The sequence below is a fragment of the Neovison vison genome, chromosome 13 (genome assembly GCF_020171115.1).
Source record: "Neovison vison isolate M4711 chromosome 13, ASM_NN_V1, whole genome shotgun sequence".
NCBI classification, from domain to species: Eukaryota; Metazoa; Chordata; class Mammalia; order Carnivora; family Mustelidae; genus Neogale; species Neogale vison.
Window position 1 is genome coordinate 77,999,382 of NC_058103.1, and position 21,021 is coordinate 78,020,402.

At 39.2% G+C, this 21,021-nt stretch overlaps 1 protein-coding gene across 4 annotated transcripts in view; it reads left to right on the plus strand.

Annotated features, from left to right (window-relative positions):
- The window catches only part of ATP8B4 (ATPase phospholipid transporting 8B4 (putative)), a 278,437-nt gene that overhangs the window by 23,261 nt on the left and 234,155 nt on the right, over nt 1-21,021 (plus strand). For 3 of the 4 annotated variants that reach the window (XM_044230132.1, XM_044230130.1, XM_044230133.1), the window contains exon 2: nt 15,880-15,948. In XM_044230132.1, the coding sequence (XP_044086067.1) occupies nt 15,921-15,948 (28 nt within the window). In that variant the 5' untranslated portion in view covers nt 15,880-15,920. Of the gene's footprint in view, nt 1-1,843; nt 2,074-15,879; nt 15,949-21,021 lie in introns of those variants that run through there. The other variant, XM_044230131.1, reaches the window with a different exon arrangement.

A 21,021-nucleotide genomic window follows, 5' to 3' on the forward strand; every position in this document is an offset into this window, starting at 1 on the left:
TGTGAGGTAAATTCCTAAGAGATGGAAACATTCACATTTCTATATTTGATAGACACTACTTAGTTTCCCTTTAAAAACATCTTACCAACTTTGGGGTGCCTGCATGGCTTAGTTGGTTGAGTGTCTGCCTTCAGCTCAGCTCATGATATTGGGGTCCTGGGATGGAGTCCCATGTTGGGGGGGTCCCTGCTCTGTGGGGAGTCTGCTTCTCCCTCTCCCACTTGTGCTCTCTTTGTCAAATAAATAAAATCTTTTAAAAAATAAAAAATTATTTACCAACGTCTATAGTAATAGTATAGAAGATGCTGATTCTCTCTCTCTTTTTTTGAGGATTTTATTTATGTATAGGACAGATAGAGATCACAAGTAGGCAGAGAGGATGAAACAGGCTCCCCACTGAGCGGAGAGCCCTATGCAGGGCTTGATCCCAGAACCCTGGGATCATGACCTGAGCCGAAGGCAGAGGCTTTAACCCACTGAGCCACCCAGGTGCCCCAAGATGCTGATTTCTTTATATCTTCTTCAACAAAGGGAATTACCAAACTTATAGTAGTTGCTAATATAATAGGTTAAAAAGTGGTATAGAAATTAGATTTAAAAACATTTTAAAGAGTTTTTCATTTTAAATATCATAAAGAAGTGATTACTTTTTTTTTAAGAGCTGTTTTTTGTTCTTTCTACCATGTAAGAAAGAAAGCCATCACTCTCATTTCAAGAAATCTGCAGTTTCTTAGGACTGGGGAGGCTTGGCAGGGAAAGTCTTTCTTTCTCTCTGATCTGGCTCTCTGTGGAGGTGTGAGGGCTCAGCACCAGGATCTTCCAGGAGAGTGGAGTTGATGTGTGCAGACGATCAACCTGCTCTGGTTATAGAGACATGATTAAAATGTATTTGGTTTCCCCATCCCCCCCCACCCCTCCCTTCAATGGGTATTAAGGAGGGCATGTGTTGTGATGAGCATTGAGTGATACACGCAGCTAATGAATGGGTGAACATTACATGAAAAAGAAATGATGTACTGTATGCTGGCTAGCTGAACATAATGAATAATAAACATGTGAAAAAAAATTTAAAAAATGTATTTGGCTTTAGTACTTAACTGCAAATCTGATGCAACTTCCGGAAAACCCATAAATGGGTTTAGACATACTTAAGACATAATTTCTTCTTTTAAAAATAGACACAAACCAAAATATTTTGTTTTCATCTAATCCCATCTTAAAAACAAGAACCCGCTCAAAGTGATTCTGAACTAAAAACTTTAAATCTATTTCCTAATGTGCATTTATTTATTATTATTTTTTTTAAATTTTTTTTTTTTAAGATTTTTATTTATTTATTTGATAGAGATCACAAGTAGGCAGAGAGGCAGGCAGAGAGAGAGGGGGTAGCAGGCTCCCTGCTAAGCAGAGAGCCCGATGCGGGGCTCGATCCCAGGACCCTGAGATCATGACCTGAGCCGAAGGCAGAGGCTTAAACCACTGAGCCACCCAGGCGCCCCGTGCATTTATTTTTTGACATCCTCAAGGGTTAATTGTTTGCTTTACTCTGAGTTGAATTTAAGGATGTTTGGAAAAAGTGTCTTCATTCTTCATATTAAATGTTGCTTGCATGTGCTTAGCTTTCATCCATAAGATAGTAAAACTCCCCTTCCAGTGATTTTTTAAAAATGTGAATTCCTTCATCTCTGGGGAAGAACAGGTGGGAACTCTAAAGACGTTTGCTTATTTTCCTCATTGAGGGCTGATGAAAGTTTGGTAAGCAGAAGTGGTAACTGTGACTTTCTGTTATCTGCTTCCATCCTTCTGAACTCTTGGTTCCCACAGAGGAAAGCCATCCTGCTGAAGCCCGCCTCTAGGGAGCTTCCTTTTGTTTCTTCAGGATTAACCAGTTCTGCCCTGGCAGCGGTAGCAGGCAACTCTAGAAGGAGAGACTCTTCTGGGCTTTTGGTATTTTTCCAAGGAGTGGTTTTCTCTCCCAGGTCTTCACTGGTAGGGTAGCTGCTTTCCTAAAGCTGCCTTCTTTTTCTGATGAGATGCTGATTCTGATCTGCCATCTAGCAGCTTCCTGTAGCGGTAAGTGGTCAAGAGTGTTTTTCCGGGAGTTGATCTCAGGTTTTCAAGAATGTCCCCTAGAGACCCTGTTTGTTTTCTATGTAATTGCTAGAGCTTTTAGAATAGCCTTGCTTTTCTCATTGTTCTCATTGACCTGGTCATGGAGTGGGTACCTGTTTGATCTCCCTGAATCCTCCCTTTTGGGAGGGTTAGGTCCAGGCTGAGGTGAGTCTGTGGGGAGCATTCACGGGTGGGTTGGTGAGGCCAAGAGGAGAGTCTGCTCAGGGCTGTCTGGAGCTTTCTCTTTCTCTTTTCTATGTTGCTCTTTTGTTTTGCTGTTTTCACCTTGGGTATGGTTGAGGTTTAGCAAACAGTCTTTTTTATTCTTTTACTAAGAAAAAAAAATTGGAAAGTAGTTAGGTTTGAGAAATAGGACATTTTCTTTATTTCGTTTTTCAAATTTTTATTCTGTTAGCATCATCTGTTTTTTAAATAAAGATTTTATTTATTTGAGAGAGAGCACAAGCAGGGGGAGTGGGAGAGGGAGAAGCAAGCTCCCTGCTGAGTGGGGAGGCTGATGCAAGGCTGGATCTCAGGACCCTGGGATCATAAACTGAGCCCAAGGCAGATGCTTAACTGATGGAGCCACCTAGGCGCCATGTACCACTTGTTAAATGGCCAATGGGAGTAGCAGTGAGGTTCATTTCTTTTTGTTTGTGGGTGTTGGAGTAATTGATTTCATTTTTTTTAAGGGGTTTGTATCTGGCTTCCCTGTTCAAGGTATTGTTTATTCTATGACTGATTCATGCTTTGAACATGAACAGTTTTTTTTTACTAAACTACTCTCTGAGGCTGGAGTGGTATGTTTTTAGTGCTGAGATTTGTCTGACTTGAGAAATCAATACTTATAGCTTTGGTTGATCATGAGAGCGTCTCAGGTCGCTGTTTGGGGAAGAAAGGAAACTGGTGAGAAATTTTAATTGGGGGCTGAAGGCTTATTAGAATGGAGAGGAGGAAAATAAAGGACTGTGTGGAATTATGAGCATCTGTCCCTGAAAATCACCTTTGCTCAGGTGTTCTATGCTAGCCTTTACTGCAAAATGTAAATTCTGAGTGATTTTTTAAAAACCTATATTTATCCATCTTGTGCTTTTATATTGTTTTATCATGCATCTTTAAAAATGAAGGGTCAAGTAATTTTTTGTGCACCTGGAGAATTTTTTGTTTGTTTGTTTGTGCACAGGAGGATTTTATTTTGTTCTTACCTGGTAAATTGGAAATTTTCAGTTGGAAAAGACTTAACCTCTTGTTTCAAAGTAAATTAGAAATTGTAGCTCTCCTAGAAATCTTGTTAATGCATGTATTCTAGATGCTTGTATTGCATATATAAGAAGTAGATGCTGGTATTTTCAGGATTTCTCATAAAAAGATGTCCAAGAAAATAGTAACCTCCACGTGTTCCTCATGCCTAAAATCTTATTTGACTTCTTAGCAATGTTAAATATTTTTCAAATATTAACTTCTGATTAAATATTAAATGTAAATATTAAATATATTGGTCATTGCATTTTTGGAACTGTTTTTTTTCCTTTCTCTCTCTTCCATTTCTTTGATCAACTCCAGCTTGTTGAACACCTACCCCATGTAGACTCTGTGCTAGATGTCCAGAGGAAGACACCACAGCACAAAAGCCTGAGCATTTCATTTCAATATATCCTTCTCTGACCCCCCCTTTTTTTTTTGAAGTTGAGTGTTCCCTAGGGCCTCCTCAACTGTTTACTGACTCATCCTCACCCTCTGTCCTCTCACTTCTTTTAATTCTTATTCTTCCTGAGTGAGATCATTCATTTCCCATGACTTCAATGCTTTCATAGATGTTGACAATTCCAACTCTACAAATCTGTTTTTTCTCTTCAGTGTTAAGGATATTTTCAACAATCAAGAGAAATTTCAAGACTAATGTATTCAAACTGAAATTATTGTTCTCCCATCCCAATCTCTGCCTCTCTGTTTTCTTTTTCTTCTCCCTTCCATGCTATACTTGCCATTTTAATGGCACCTTTGTCTTTGCCCTGTGTCAAAAACTTAGAAGTCACCCTAGATTCCTTTTTGTTCTGCACCTCAACATATGGACAATTTATAAAATGGTCAATTCAACCGCAGAACCATTTTTAGAATCCAGCTTCACTTGCCTGTTGTCACTGCTCCCCCAGTTCTTTCCATGTCAGGTCATGTTGTGAGTGTAACCTTCCTAAAAGTGCTGATAGCCTATGCTTGCATAGAGAGACACAGAGTACAATGACCATGGACAAGAGGGGCTGGATTCTACCCATATCCTTCTCTGAGAGACCTCTTCTACTTTCCACTTCCCATTACCATGGGTATTAATCATGGTAATGATCACATGAACCATGAACCATGGGTCTTGAAGACAGCCCTGCCTTGTATCTCATCATCTTTCATATCGGGACAATGATAGTCCTTGCCTATAGAGTTTTGGTGAGGGTTAAGTGAGATGATATATGTCAAGTACTTAGCACAAGGCCAACTACCCAGTGAATGGTAGTGATGATGATGACAACAATGATGAAGATGATCACTTGTTTCAGAATCCATTTCTTTTTTTTTTTTTTAATTTTTTAAATAAACATAATGAATTATCAGCCCCAGGGTTACAGGTCTGTGAATCACCAGGTTTATACACTTCACAGTACTCACCATAGCACATACCCTCCCCAATGTCCATAACTTCACGGCCCTCCCCCTCTCCCCTTCCCCCCAGCAACCCTCAATTTGTTTTGTGACATTAAGAGTTTCTTATGGTTTGTCTCCCTCCCCATCCCATCTTGTTTCAGTTATTCTTTTCCTTCCCCCAAACCCCCCATGTTGCATCTCCACTTCCTCATATCAGGGGGATCATATGATAGTTGTCTTTCTTCGATTGACTTATTTTTGCTAAGCATAATACCCCCTAGTTCCATCCACATCGTCGAAAATGGCAAGATTTCATTTCCTTTGATGCCTGCATATTATTCCATGGTATATATATACACCACATCTTCTTTATCCATTCATCTGTTGATGGACATCTAGGTTCTTTCAGAATCCAGTTCTAATCTACTTTGCCAGCTTCATGCCCCCTATAATCTCATTGCCATGAATTTCACTGCTCCCCAAACCTTCCTTTCCCTTTCACAATACTTTGTCTTTCCACAAGCTGTTCCTTTTGTCTGACCTTTCCTCATTTTAGTGAGCAAACTCTTCTTTCCTTTTCAAAAGGATCAACTCAGAATCACTGCCTGTAATGTCTTAGCTGACTCTGCAAAGCAGGCTTGGTGACTCCCTTCCCTCTGTTTCCATGGTGTTCAGTCCTTGCTTCCATCATAGCCATTCAAAAGATCTATGTATTTATCTTTCCCAGACTAGAGGTACTTAAAGGACAGAGGTAGGATCTAATGTTACTTGCCTCCCTCTACCCACCCAGGTTTGACATAGAATAGACACCTAGCTGGAACACCTGGGTGTCTCAGCCAGTTAAGATTCTGACTCTTGGTTTCAGCTCAGGTCATGATCTCAGAGTTTTGACATTGAGCCCTGCATCAGGCTCTGCCCTCAGTCCATGGAGTCTGTTTAAGATTCTCTATAACACCCCACTCCTCACATTCTCTCTTAAATAGATAAATAATAAATAAATAAATAAATAAAAATCTTAAAGAATAAGTACCCAATAAATGTTTGATGATAGAGATCCATCCTTACTGATGTTGAAATTTTACAGTTTTTTTGATTTTTCTTTTTTCTTTTTTTTTTAAATTTCTTTTCAGGGTAACAGAATTCATTGTTTATTCACCACACCCAGTACTGCATGCAATACATGCCCTCCATAATACCCACCACCTGACTCCCCCAACCTCCCACCCCCCGCCCTTCAAAACCCTCAGATTGTTTTTTTTTTTTTTTTTAAAGATTTTATTTATTTATTTGACAGAGAGAGAGATCACAAGTAGGCAGAGAGGCAGGCAGAGAGAGAAGGAAGCAGGCTCCCTGCTGAGCAGAGAGCCTGATGCAGGACTCGATCCCAGTACCCTGAGATCATGACCTGAGCCGAAGGCAGGCAGAGGCTTAACCCACTGAGCCACCCAGGTGCCCCAGATTGTTTTTTTAAAAGATTTTATTTATTGACAGAAAGCACAAGCAGGGACGAGGGGCAGAGGGAGAGAGGCAGGCTAGTGGGGCTCCATCCCAGGATCCTGGGATCATGACCTGAGCTGAAGGCAGATGCCCAACTAATGAGCTACCCAGACACCCCTGACAGGAGGTTTTTTACTTGTGGAGACTTAAACATATATTAAAAACAAAAACAAAAACAAAAACCTTTCTTTCTTGAGTCCTAACTTTGTAGCAGGAGGCACTGTGTTAATTTTTTTTGTAGGCATGCCTAATGATCCTGTGAGTTACTCTAATTGTCCCTGTTTACAAATGAGAAACCCGGGGCTTAGAAAAGAGGGAACTTGCTGGAGGTTACAGAACTCGTAGGACCAAGCCCAGCTGTCTGACTGATGGAATGTTGGAAGAAAAGGGAAGTGAGAGGGGAAGGAAGAAGACTAAGCCAGGGTGAGGCATGTTTGGGAGAGAAAGGCAGCGTGAGGGCAAAAGTGCACTAGAGGAGCAGCAGGAGCAGGCTAGGAAAGACCGAGAAAGGGGAAAGGAATGAGGGGAGAGCAAGGATGAAAGTGAGCAGGGGATAAACAAGAGGAGGAAGGGAAGCACGGTTCCCACCACTTCAGAATCTTGTGGCTGGGTAACAGCTGCATGCCTAACCGAATATAAACAGACTGTGGTGTTGACATGACAACTCACAACAAAATCAACCTAATATACATTATATGGTAAATACAGTAATTTATTGTCAGGGAATGGTAATTATATCTAATTACTGAGCTGTTTATAAATTTGGCTGTACAATGATCAACACACACACACACACAGAGCCTTATATTCTGTTCACTTCTACTTTTGTCCATTATGGACAACTGACAAGTGCTGTGGCTGTTGACATCTGTCACTGACACTGAATATGATTAAAACACTATCTGTACCTCCTACCCACACATCACATTCAACGTTGCACACTTGCAGACAGAAGCTCAGGCATTCTTTTCAAGGCTGAGACTTCCCTGCTGCACCAGGATGTCTTTCCTGGGTCTTACTGCTTTTTTGGCTTTGGGAACCCAGAGCCAGAAGAAGGAGCGGGAAAAGGGTAGTACCAGAGAAGATGGAGGGCAGAAGAGGGAGGAGAGAAGGGACTGGTTCCCTAATCCTGCCCTCCAACTTTCCATCCTCAGATGCCACTAGTGCTCAGGCAGGCAAGGTTTTCAAGCTTTACCTGTACGTACCCTGGTGCTGGTCAGCCCCCTTCCCTTCCGTTCTTAGTTGGGATATTCTTCAGAGACAAGGTGAATTAGGTTAGGAAGCAAGTGCCTGACTGAAAAAGATTAGGGAAAGTTAAGAAAACAGAGAAGGGAAACTGGGAGATTGAAAGAGGAAAAAAGGGAGGGAGTAGAAGAAAAGACAAATGGGAGGAGAGAAGGGAACACATTTTTATGGAATGAACCATATACAGATGTATATTTACCCTTACAACAACTCTAAAAGGAAGGCATTATTATCCTTATTTTACAGATTCCAGGATTGAGCCTTAGGAAGGGGAAGTGACTTGGCCAAAGTAACACTAGATAGAAATTAGTTGAGCCGGGACTGGAATCTATTTTCCTAAAAGTGTCTCCTGTATAGTACAGTGTTTCCAAAAAAGAAGAGAAAGCAGAGTTGGGGAATGAGGAAGGCAAGCAGAGCAGAAAAGAGTAGAGAAGAGAGGGAAGAGGTTGGGAGGTCTCACGAGGGTTGAGGTCTGGGGATGGGCTTATTGAAGCTGTGCACCTTCTTTCCCCTTTGGCCCATCTTCTCCCTGAGTCCTGAGAACTGGAGAGAACCCACTGCTCAAAGGGAGTAGAGGACCTCCCCCAGGAGGGCACTCTGCTTCCTTCCTAGACTCTGCTTTGAAGACAGGCAGTGATGGGCTCACCTGGGCAGCAATCTAAGTAAGTAAGGAGAATCTGCCAGGAATCTGCTCCATGTTGCTTTCTTGGCTTCCACTGGTCCTGTGTTTTTCTCAACGATCTCAGCTCCTTTCTTGCCCCTTTCTTTTCTGATCTCCTCCTTTTCTTTTCTATCATTCTACCTTGTATTTTCAGTCTTTCTCTTTTCACTCTTTTCCCTCCCCTTAGTTTATCCTCAGGGCTGTGCCCCCACCACAAGCACATCTCCTCTTTGAAGTTTCATTATCCGTTCACACTTACCTCCTTTGTTTTATTGTAGAATGTCTTGAAGAAAGTTAGGATGAAATGAGGACATTTCATTCAAATGTTTATTTAGATACTTTGACAAAGTTCAGAAGAACTATCTTGCCTTCAAGATAACTAATGTCTAATGAGCTTTTTCATCATGTGCCACCATCCCCAACAGTCCATCCAGTAGGTTCTGAGTATATTAGGCCTGGATTCTGCGATAAGTTAGTGGAAAAAGTAGGAATCGAAGGTTAGTCTGTTTGACTCCAAAGGACAAGCTAGCTCCCAGCCACCACATCCTGCTGCCCCTTAAGTAGGTCACTGGGATGGCTGTTCCCTCAGAGGCCTCTTGGTGAATTTATTCCATCTAGAATGGGTTGTTTATCTTATAAATTTTGGACTGTAATTCAACAGCATACTAAAGACAGATTTATGTTTCTGAGTTAGACTAATATTAGCTCAGGAGACTGGTAGTATAAAATAAGAATGACAATTTATTAACTTAAAACATGTAATATAACTGTCAGGAGGACCAGAATGTTCACTTCGGCAGGCTAGTGTACTCTTTCCCTGTAGACAGACTTTTGTGGGAAGGCAGGTTATTATCAGCAGGTTGCTTGGTGATCATGGAATTGGAGCAGGGGGAATTAACTATAATAACTTCATTGTTGAATGTCCTCAGATCATTAAAGGGAATCTCCATTTTAATCCTTTGTTTAAAATGTTGAGTCACCTGCATTCAGGTGTACCCATTTCCTCTACAAGTAGAGACCTTGTGAAATCATATTCCAGACAGTATGCTCTCTTCTGCATATAGCTGCTTAAGTAACATTTCTAACTTGGATGTCTTGTTATCACCTTCAGGCTCAAGGTGTCTGAAACCAGCTATTTATTTTCCCTGACTTTGTTACTTTTCCCATTTGAAGAATTATTTTTCGTAACCAAGATTTGAAACATGAACTGGAAATGTAAAAACAAACAAACAAAAAACCTTATGGAAGCATATAACTTTCAATCGTTTCAAAAAAACCACTCATTGCCTTTAAAAATGAATTAATATACATAAAAGCTCTTTGCTGTTACTTAGCCATTAGCTATTCCTTTTTCTGTCTTCCTCTTTTTCCATACCTCTTTCTTTTTTCTTTTTCTAAATATTATTTGACAGCGAGAGGGCGTGAGAGAGAGCATGAACAGGGGGAGAGGTAAATGGAGCAGGAGAGGCACACTTACCCGCTGAGCAGGGAGCTCAGCATGGCACTCGATCTCAGGACCCTGGGATCATTACCTGAGCTTAACTTAACTGACTGAGACACCCAGGTGCCCCTATAACTTTTTCTTATTACCCCCTGCCCCATGACTTTCACACAAGGAAGCCACCATTTTAATCCCTTGCATAAGAAAACCAAGAATTAAGTAAGACCTATCGGCAGCTTTCCTTTTTCTATTTCCTCTACTTTGGGGTGATGTAAAACACAAGGAATGTATTCAGATAGATACTTTTTGTTCAGCATTTGGAAATGGTTGAATTTCAGAATCTTAAGCTCCTACTTTTAGAGGTAGATTCCACATTAGCAAACCTTTTCTCCCACCTGATTTGTCTACTCTATTTTCTTTGAACTTAGCTGTTCTGAAAGTTCAACAAAAGATGGTTTTTTCTTTACTCTGACATCTTTTAGAATTAGAGTGTCAGCTGGGGTATTTTGGTGAGTTGATAAATGTCCAAGATTGAAAGCACTAAATTTCACTTCCTCAAAGTTGAACTAGAATCTGCTACATTAATGTGAATCCTCTATTAAGCATGCCTGAAATTGTTGCTGTTACAAGAAAAATACTGGATTGGAGGAAACATGGGCCTGAAGGTCAATTCTTAATTTTTTGTTGTAACTTTATGTCTTAGTGAGTGAAAACACTTGAACAGGGTCACTAATAAGAAAAACTTTCACAAGTCTTGTAGAAATATTAATTTATATGATTGTGATTATATCACTCTGGATTAATTATAAAGTGGAGAAGATTTTTAGTGAAAAAAGCTAAAATTCATAAAATGAATTTAACTCAGTATCTTTAAAATTTTTAAGACATTTTGGAAGATGATATTAGAGAAATTAAAAACATGAAATAGCTGTATGGCTTAGAGATAGTTTTAGAAAGGATATGGTATTGCTTTGTGTTTGTTGGCTTAGGAGCTGTTAAAATGAGAAGTGTTTGCAGAAGTATCTAAAATAAGAGAAGAAGGGATGATATCATAGATATATATGTTTTGGTTACATTTATATTATATATTTGTCTTTTGAACTGGTTGTCTGTTAGTATTAATCCATCAAAGCAATGTAGCAAACCATTAAGAAGACAGAATAAATTGGCCAGTGGCCAGTACTCTCATTAAATTCCTGAGAGATTGAATTTCTTTCTTCTGCCTACATTCTAATTGCCACCTGTCAGGGTGTAGAGTCCCTTTTGCCCTCTTGCTTAAAGAATCATTCTTCCTTTCACCTGCTCCTGGGACGCTGAGCCCATGAAAACACATGTTGACTTAGTCTCAGGAGAGAATTTTAAGGCCCTAACAAGTTGGCTTAGAACTTGCAAGATGAGCCTTAACTGTCTGGCCAGATGGGGCCACCAGATTCAGATGTCAATGTCACAGAATCCATTCATCCTTCTCCCTGCTCCCATTTTGTATCTATTGTGACTGATTTTTAGAACAAAGGGTCCTTGGATGAAAACACACATTTAACCATATTACTACTTACTTATTTTATTTTATTATTTTTAAGGACTTTATTTTATTATTTATTTATTATTAACATATAATGTATTACTTGTTTCAGGGGTACAGGTCTGTGATTCATCAGTCTTACACAATGCTCAGCACTCACCATAGCACAGACCCTCCCCAGTGTCCATCACCCAGCCACCCTATCCCTCCTACCATCATCCCTTCCAGCAATTCTCAGTTTGTTTCTCGATAAAGAGTCTCTTATGGTTTGTCTCCCTCTCTGGTTTCATCTTGTTTCATTTTTCCCTCTCTTCCCCTATGATCCTCTCTGTCTTCTTCCTCAAATTCCTCATATCAGTGAGATCATATGATAATTGTCTTTCTCTGATTGGCTTATTTTGCTTAGTGTAATATCTTCTAGTTCCATCCACCTTATTGCAAATGGCAAGATCTCATTTTTCTTGATGGCTGCATATCATTTCATTGTAGATATGTACCACATCTTCTTTATCCATTCATCTATTGATGGACATCTAGGCTCTTCTCATAATTTGGCTATTGTGGACATTGCTGCTATAAACATTGGGGTGCGTGTGCCCCTTCTGATCACTAAATAAAGATAAATACAAATAAATACTAAATACTAAATACTAAATACAAATAAAGATATTTGTATCTTTAGGGTAAATAAACCAGTAGTGCAGTTGCTGGGTCATAGGGTAGATCTATTTTCAACTTTTTGAGGAACCTCCTTACTGTTTTCCAGAGTGGCTGCACCAGCTTGCATTTCCACCAACAGTGTAAGAAAGTTCCCCTTTGTCTGCATCCTAACCAACATCTGTCATTTCCTAACTTGTTAATTTTAGCCATTCTGACTGCTGTGAAGTGATATCTCACTGTGGTTTTGATTTGTATTTCCCTGATGCCAAGTGATGTTGAGCATTTTTTCATGTGTCTGTTGGCTATTTATTTGGATGTCTTCTTTGAGAAATATCTGTTCATGTGAAAACTTTGAGAGAGAAAGGGAGAGAGCTCGCAGGGAGCCCCATGCAAGGCTGATCCCAGGACTCTGGGATGTTGGAGGCTGCGGCACGGTTGGAGTCGAGGATCAAACTAGGCCTTGACTTGTGTCTCCTTCAAAGTCCAGACACCTTCACAAGGTTAAGGACGGGAAAGTTGAGTAACACTGAGAAAGGGTCTGTGCTGTGTCGTGTGCTCGCCTACGTGACTTCCCACACACTCTCCTTACAGAAGGGAACAATGTGGTCAGGGTCATGAATTCTTAGTTGGTCCTTGTTGTTCCTGTACCTCCCATAACCCACTCCTTGGTTGGTTGTCTTGCTAATGGCATTAGCCGAGACTACCTGGAATCACGAGGTTTGCTTGTAGTTAATGTAAACTTGTTACAGAAACTTGTGGTCATCTGACTAGGTACTGATGTATTACTCCTCCTATTGTGGTCTCTCTTATAAATGCTTGTAAGATGTGGAATAAAATCAGCACTGTTGGACATCCTCCTCAGTGTGTCCCTCCTGCCCCCATCTCTTTGTCTCTTAATTTCTTTTCACCATCCTCTTACCCTCATGTTCCCTGATTGATTTGTCATGCCGGCCATGACACTGGGATCACGACCTGAGCTGAAGGCAGACACAACCAGCTGAGCAACCCAGGTGCCCGTATTCTTATTATCTCTTGCAGGAAGGCCTTACCTCTAAAGAAAAAATCTTTTCAATGTTTCTTTTAAAAATTATTATTAAATAGCTGTAGTGCCTCCTTTTGTTCTCCTTCTCCAAGCTTTGCAAAATTCTCTTCTTTCTGTTGCTCTTTAGTTTGCCTGCAGTACTCTTTCTCTGGTAAGCAAATGTTCATCCTTGAGGTTTTTCCTAGGCTGCAGATGGGGGTATAAAAAATGGGAATGGGCCAGATGGAGGGAGTAGATGAGAAAGGCATGGTGGCTCCCAGGTTGGGACGATCTAAGACGTTCTGGCATGTGGGGTTGGGTCCTGGGAAGGGATAGTTGCTAAAAGGGAAGTGGCTTTACACTTACTGTGGTGAGCATTGAGTAATGTATATAACTGCCGAATCCATACTTGGATTCAGGTTGTACACCTGAAACTAGTACAACATTGTATGTTCATTATACTTCAATAAAGGGGTTCCTGGGTGGCTCAGTTGGTTGAGTGTCTGACTCTCGATTTCAGCTCAGGTCATGATCTCAGGGACATGGAATCATGTTGGATTCTGCACTCAGTGGGGAGTCTGGTTGACGATTCTCTCCTTCTCCCTCTCCCTCCACACTCTCTTTCTCTCAAATGAATAAATCTTTAATTATATTTACTTCACTACAAAAAGATTTAAAAAGGGAAGAGCCTTTTAATGTATGAAAGTCCTTGGTTTTTTCCTAATAGAAATTAAAGACCTCATTCCTTGTTTCATTTAGCGAATATTTATTGAGCATTGTTATATGCCGTTCATGCCTTAGGTACTGGAAATATAGCTGTGGACCAGACAGATGAGGTCACTGTCCTACTGGAGTTTGTAGACCTATGAGGACATAGGCAATATAATATAATAATAGGCAAATATGTTCTGGAGTGATAGAGGCTCTCGTGTGAAGTTCTGGATTATATGAGAGCACATATAGGTGCCCCTATCTCTGATTTGGGGGATCAGAGAGGCCTCATAGAGGAAATAATATATGAATTGATATGGGACATACAAGTGGGAGTTAGGTTAAGGGGTTGGATGGGTTAGGTGGTTATAGGCAGAGTGAAGAGCATGGGGTGGGCTCCCAGGTGGAAAGAAGCTGAGCTGAGTGTTTCTGGAGTATAGATATAATGGGGTACAAGGAGGCATGGGGGCAGTGAAGAGAGTGATGGAAAATTAGGCTAGAAAAATGAGCAAGGGCTAGGTTGTGGAGGGTCCAAGGAGTCATGCTAGTATTTGATCTTTTTTTCTAAGGGCAATGGGAAGTCATTGGAAGGTTTTCATCAGGGGTGTGACAGGATGCCATTTGCCTTTTATAAAGATGACTCTGATTCAGGGTGGACCCTGGACTATAGGTGGCTAAGGCTGGAGCAGAGAAACCTGTTATGAACAATGCAGGGAAAAGCACTCACTCATCGGCAAGTGTTCCTAGAAACAACCAGATTCCTGGAGCTGTGGTGGTGGTGGGAGGGCTCATCTTGGGCAACACAGTTGGTAGAAAGTATTGGGGGGAGAAACAGAAGAGTTAGTGATGGGTTATATTTAATATTTAAGGACTTACCCCTTTTCTAGCAGCACCTGGCTGCAGTTCTCCCATTTTCTTGTGCAGTTTCATCATTTGTAGTAAGCAGTCCCTAGAAAAGCAGCAGGTGTCACAAAGTGTCAGTGGTCCTGTTTGTCAGACACATTCAGGAGCAGCTGTGCCATCAGCAGGTTGCTGCTTTTCCTGGGGGTGGTGGGAAGGAAATCATGGATCTGGGGCCACGACAGGGAAAAATAGGGATGGTATTAGTCTTTTTAGACTCCAAGAAATTTGTAGTGGAGCAATGGCAGTTGATGAATTTCCTTTGTATCCTCCTTTCTCGTAACTACTAAGCTATAAGCGTTGACTGTTCCTCTCTTCTAGTCTCTGTATGACCAACTTCTTCTTTATGTGTGTTCACTGCATCCTGCCACAGCCCTTCTTTGAGCAGGAAGTGAGTAAGTCATTTCCCTTTCAGCCTGAAAGAGCATGTGCCTACCCTCTCATGGGTTTGCAAAGGTTCCTGAGTTCATTTCTAACATCTGTCAGGTTTTAAATCTTTGAAATCATTTGCCCCTTTCTTTATTCTAAATCTTCTAATAGAGTTTACCGTAATTGGATCCTTCATAGGGAAAAATGGAAAGGTGATATCGACCTTATTCTGGCTTTTTTGGTAAATACCTGGAGAAGACTCTACACAGAATGAATGGAGGGAAATTTTTGAAGTGGGAACCTGGCAGCCTCTCTCTTGTGATTCAGCAGTGGTTCTCAGTGCTAGCTTTGGGAAGGAGTCATCTAATGACTCTTGAATAAAAAGCAGATACTGTAACTTCACCCCTGATATACTCTGATTTGTAGTGTTTGGGATACATTAGAAAGTTTGGCTCAATTTGTGACAACGTGGATGGAACTAGAGGGTATTATGCTTAGCGAAATAAGTCAATCAGAGAAAGACAACTATCATATGATCTCCCTGATATGAGGAAGTGGAGATGTAACGTGGGGGAGTTTGGGGGTAGGAAAAGATAAGTGAAACAAGATGGGATTGGGAGGGAGACAAACCATCAGAGACTCTTAATCTCACAAAACAAACTGAGGGTTGCTGGGAGGAGGGGGGTGGGGAGAGGGGGGGTGGGGTTATGGACATTGGGGAGGGTGTGTGATATGGTGAGTGCTGTGAAGTGTGTAAACCTGGCAATTCACAGACCTGTACCCCTGGGGCTAAAAATAAATTATATGTTTATAAAAAAATAAATTAAAAAAATTTTGGCTCAATTTTAATGCCAAATTGAATGGCACACTTGAGCTTATCTTCTGTTGTTTCACATAGCATATAATACAAATAGATTACTTTTGTGTAGAGTTATTTTTATCCAGTTAAATTTAAACCTGGTAAGTGGAATCTGTTATGCATTATTGTGCCAATGACTCCTAGTCATCTAGATTTGACTAGGAAGAAAGTTAAAAGGTAGAAGCTTGTGGTTAATGAACATTTAAAAAATATTAATGTTTGAATACTTTTCTTGTTTCCTATGTAGGCCAACTGGTGAAACCTGGTGAAACATAAACAGATACAATAATGTTCTGCAGTAAAAAGAAATCACTTGGTAAGCTCTTCAGATGATAAAGTGAACATGACTTAATTTTTATTTTACTTTTAAAAATTTCACTTTAGGGGCACCTGAGTGGCTCAGTGGGTTAAGCCTCTGCCTTTGGCTCAGGTCATGATCCCAGGGTACTGGGATTGAGCCCCGCATCGGGCTCTCTGCTCAGCGGGAAGCCTGCTTCCCCACTCTCTCTGCCTGCTCTCTGCCTACTTGTGATCTCTCTCTGTCAAATAAATAAAAATAAAAAATAAAAAAAATTTCACTTCATTTTATTTTGTGAACATGTAATTTATATATAAAACCCCACATAAATCTTAATTGTTCAGTTTGCATTTTGACAGTGGTATACACCTAATTACCACCCCAAAACAAGATATAGAACATTTCTACCACCCCCAAAGTTCTCGTGTGCCCTTTAAAAAATTATTATTATTATTTTTTTTAATAAATTTTTTTATTTTTTATAAACATATATTTTTATCCCCAGGGGTACAGGTCTATGAATCGCCAGGAAAAAATTATTTTTAATTGAAGTATAGTTGACATACAGTATTAGTTTCAGTTGTATATCATAGTGAATTGATATTTATATATATTATGAAATGCTTATCATAAATATAATTGCCATCCATCATCATGCAAAGTTATTATATTATTGTAGTCACTATGCAATACTTTATATTCTTGGACTTATTCAAAGTTCATACTTTTTAACCCTCTTCACCTATTTTGCCCATCTCCTCATCCCCACTTCCCTTTGGCAACCACCAGTTTGTTCTCTGTATTTATGAGTCTGTTTCTATTTTGCTTTGTTTATTCATTTGTTTTTTTAGATTCCACATGTAAGTAAAATCATACAGTATTTGTCTTTGTCGGACTTATTTCACTAAACTTAGTACCTGCTAGGTCCACACATGTTGTTAAAATTACAAGATTTCATTCTTTCTAATGGCTGAATAGTATTTCTGTTAGAGAGAGAGTGTGTAGTGTATCTTTATCCATTCATCTATTGGTGGACACTTAGGTTGCTTTCACCTTGGGTATTATGAGTAATACTGCAATAAACATAGGAATTCATGTATCTTTTTGAATTAGGGTTTTTGTTTTCTTGGGGTAAATAACCAGAGGTGGAATTGCTGGATTATATGGTATTTTTAATCTTTTGTGAAACCTCTGTACCATTTTTCACAGTGGTGGTACTAATTTACTTGCCCACAAACAATGCACGAGAGTTCCCTTTTCTCCATATCCTCACCAACACTTCTTATTTCTTGTCTTTTTTATTCTACCCACTCTGATGGTTGTAAGGTGATATCTCATTGTGGTTTTGATTTGCACTTCCCTGATGCTTAGTGATGTTGACCATCTTGTCAAGTGTCTGTTGGCTGTCTGTATATATTCTTTGGAAAAATGTCTATTCAGGTCTTCTGCCCATTTTTAATCTGATTTTTTTTTTTATCTTGAGTAGTATGAGTTCTTTATATTAACCCCTTACCAGATACGTCATTTACAAATATCTTCTCCCATTCAGTAGGTTGTCTTTCTTTTTTCCTTCCTTCCTCCCTTCCTGCTTTTCTTTTCTCTTTTTTTTCTTCTTTCTCTTCTTTTCTTTTCTTTCTTCAAGATTTAAAAATTTAATTTAGAGCAAGCTGGGGTGGGGAGGGTTTGAGGGAGAGGAAGAGAGAAACTTGAGCAGATCTTGGGGCTCGATCTCACAACTCTGGTATCACAACCTGAGCCAAAACCAAGAGTCAGATGCTTAATTGCACCACCCAGGCATCCCTGTCTTTTCATTTTGTTAATGGTTTTCTTCACTGGGCAGAAGACTTTTAGTTTGATACAATCTCAATTGTTCATTGTTATCTGCAAATAGTGACAATTTTATTTCTTCCTTAACAATTTGGATGCATTTAATTTCTTTTCCTTATTTGATTGTTGTAACTAGGACTTCCAGTATTATGTTAAATAAAAGTGGCAAGGGTGGACATCTTGGTCTTGCTCCTGATCTTAGGGGAAACATTTTCAGCTTTTCACCACTAAGGATGATGTTAGCTCTGGGTTTGTTATACATGGCCTTTACCATGTTGAGATATGTGACCTCTATACCCACTTTGTTGAAGTTTTTATCATGAATGAATGAAAAATTTTGTTGAAGGCTTTCCATGCATTTGCATATGATCATATGATATTTATCCTTCATTTTATTAATGTGGTATGTTATACTGGTTGATTCGTGGATATGAATCATCTTTGCATTCCTGGAAGAATCTTCTAAGAACAAGGATATTCTGTATAAACACAATATTGTCACTATACCCTAGGAATATAACATTGGTAAATAACATAGATTCCATTTTTCAATTCCTCCATTTGCCTGTTAAATATCTTATCTCTCAGAGCTGGTTTTTAATCTTGGTACAATGTCTAATAGATGTTCACACATTCTGTTTGGCATTTAATCCCTTTATTTTCTTTTAAATTTAGAACTGTTTTTCATTATATAGAATTTAGTAAAAGTCCAGTCCAACTGCTAAATAGATTTGGCACCAAAATTAAAAAAAAAAATTTTGCTTTGTAATGGGCAATGACTTTATTGACAGTGTTTTTATGAGCAATGCAACTTTCTGGTCTTCCTAATACAGAATTTCATTTTACAGATTACTAGTCATTGCTGTGTAATGAAGCTAAATGTTTTGGCCACGTATGTGGGTCTATATCTGCTTTGTGACAGATTCTCAGAGAAAACTGACACACCATCAGCATCATCATGATAGGAATGACCCATCTTTGGATTACATCAGTTCCTATAGATTCCATCATAGACCGGGGAACTAGTATAAATTATTCATTTGCTGTGCAGTCAGTCAGCAAATATTTTGAGCCCCTGTGATATGCTAGGAAGTGCCAACCTCCAACCATGTAAAAATGTAGATTTTTACATTCCAATAAAATGTATGTATCCTCACGCAGTTGATAAGTTTATAGTAACAATGATAACTTAAAAATAGTTTGCTGAACATTGCTACAAGTGGTATATTTGCCAGGGGAACCCAGACTAAAGAACTTCTAATCAGCCTGGGGTTGTTAGGGGGAAAAATTATGAAGTGATATTTTACCTCAATGAGATATTGAATATCCTCAACAAATGTGTACTTCATTTATATAAACTTCTACAACCTCATCAGGAAGCTTGGGCCATAGGTGATACATATGAGAATACAACAAGCTGAGCATGATGTTGTGGGGAAATAATAATTTTCTCCTGTATATGCTTTATTATTTGTTAATACCATATTCATATAAATCTCACATTCTTCAAGGTATAAAAAATTCCCACTAATTGACTCAGATAGTTCAAACATCATAATTATAGTCTATGTTCTGTTTGCTTTTTAAAAATATTAATTCCAGTAGGGCACCTGGGTGGCTCAGTGGGTTAAGCCGCTGCCTTCGGCTCAGGTCATGATCTCAGGGTCCTGGGATCGAGTCCCGCATCGGGCTCTCTGCTCAGCAGGGAGCCTGCTTCCTCCTCTCTCTCTGCCTACTTGTGATCTCTCTCTGTCAAATAAATAAATAAAATCTTTAAAAAAAATATTAATTCCAGTATAGTTAACATACAGTGTTATATTAGTTTCAGGTGTATGATACAGTGATTCAACAGTTCTATACATTACTCAGTGCTCATCGTAAGTGTACTCTTAATTTCTTTTATCTATTTCACCCATTACCCACCCCTGACCTCTGGTAACCATCAGTTTGTTCTCTATAGTTAAAAGTCTGTTTTTGGTTTGTCCCTTTTTTCTTTGTTCATTTAATTTTGTTTCTTAAATTCCACAAGTGGGTGCAATTGTCAGGTAGTTGACTTTCTGTGACTGATTTATTTTCCTTAGCATTATACGTTTTGGCTCTGTCCATGCCACTGCGAATGTCAGGATTTCATTCTTTTTTTATGGTTGAATAATATTATATTAGATATATATACCACTTCATTATCCAGTCATCTACCAAAGGACACTGAGCTGTTTCCACAGTTTGGCAATGTAAATAATGCTGCAATAAACAGGGGTGCATGTATGCCTTCAAATTAGTGTTTTCATATTCTTTAGTTAAATATCCAGTAGTGGAGTTACTGGATCATATGTTAATTCCATTTTTAATTTTTTGAAGAACCTCCGTATTGTTTTCTTCAGTAGCTACACCATTTTGCATTTCTACCAACACTACACAAGGGTTCCTTTTTCTCTACATTCTCACCATAAATCGTTGTTTCTTGTGATTTTGATTTTAGCCATTCTGACAGGTATGAGGTGTTAGCTCATCGTGGTCTTGATTTGAATTTCTTTGATGATGAGTGATGATTATCTCTTCATGTGTCTGTTGGCCACCTGTATGTCTTCCCTTGGAGAAATGTCTGTTCATGTCTTCTGCTCATTTTTAAATTAGATTATTTGGGGTTTTTTTGGCATTGAGTTGTAGAAGTTCTTTATATATTTCGGATACTAACCCTTTATTGGATATATCATTTGCAGATAACTTCTTGCATTCAGTAGGCTGTATTCTTAGTTTTGTTGATTGTTTCCTTTGCTGTGCAGAAGCTTTTTATTTTGATGTAGTCTCAGTAGTTTATTTTTGCTTTCATTTCCCTTCCCTCAGGAGACCTATCTAGAACAATATTACCACTAATGTCTAAGAAATTACTGCCTGTGCTCTCTTCTAGAATTTTTATGGTTTCAGGTTTTACAATTAAGTACTTGATCCATTTAAAGTTTATTTTTGTGTATGGTGTGAGAAAGTGGCCCAATTTTACTCTTTTGGCTGTAGCGATCAAGTTTTCCCAACACTATTTGTTGAAGAGACTGTCTTTTTTTCCCATTGCATATTCTTTCCTGCCTTGTCAAAAATTAATTGATCATAAAATTGTAGATTTATTTCTGGGTTTTCTATTCTGTTCCATTGATCTGTATGTCTATTTTTTGCGCCAGTATCATACTTTTTTGATTATTATAGGGTTGTGGTGTATCTTGAAATCTGGGGTTTGATACTTCAGTTTTGTTCTTCTCTTTCAAGATTGCT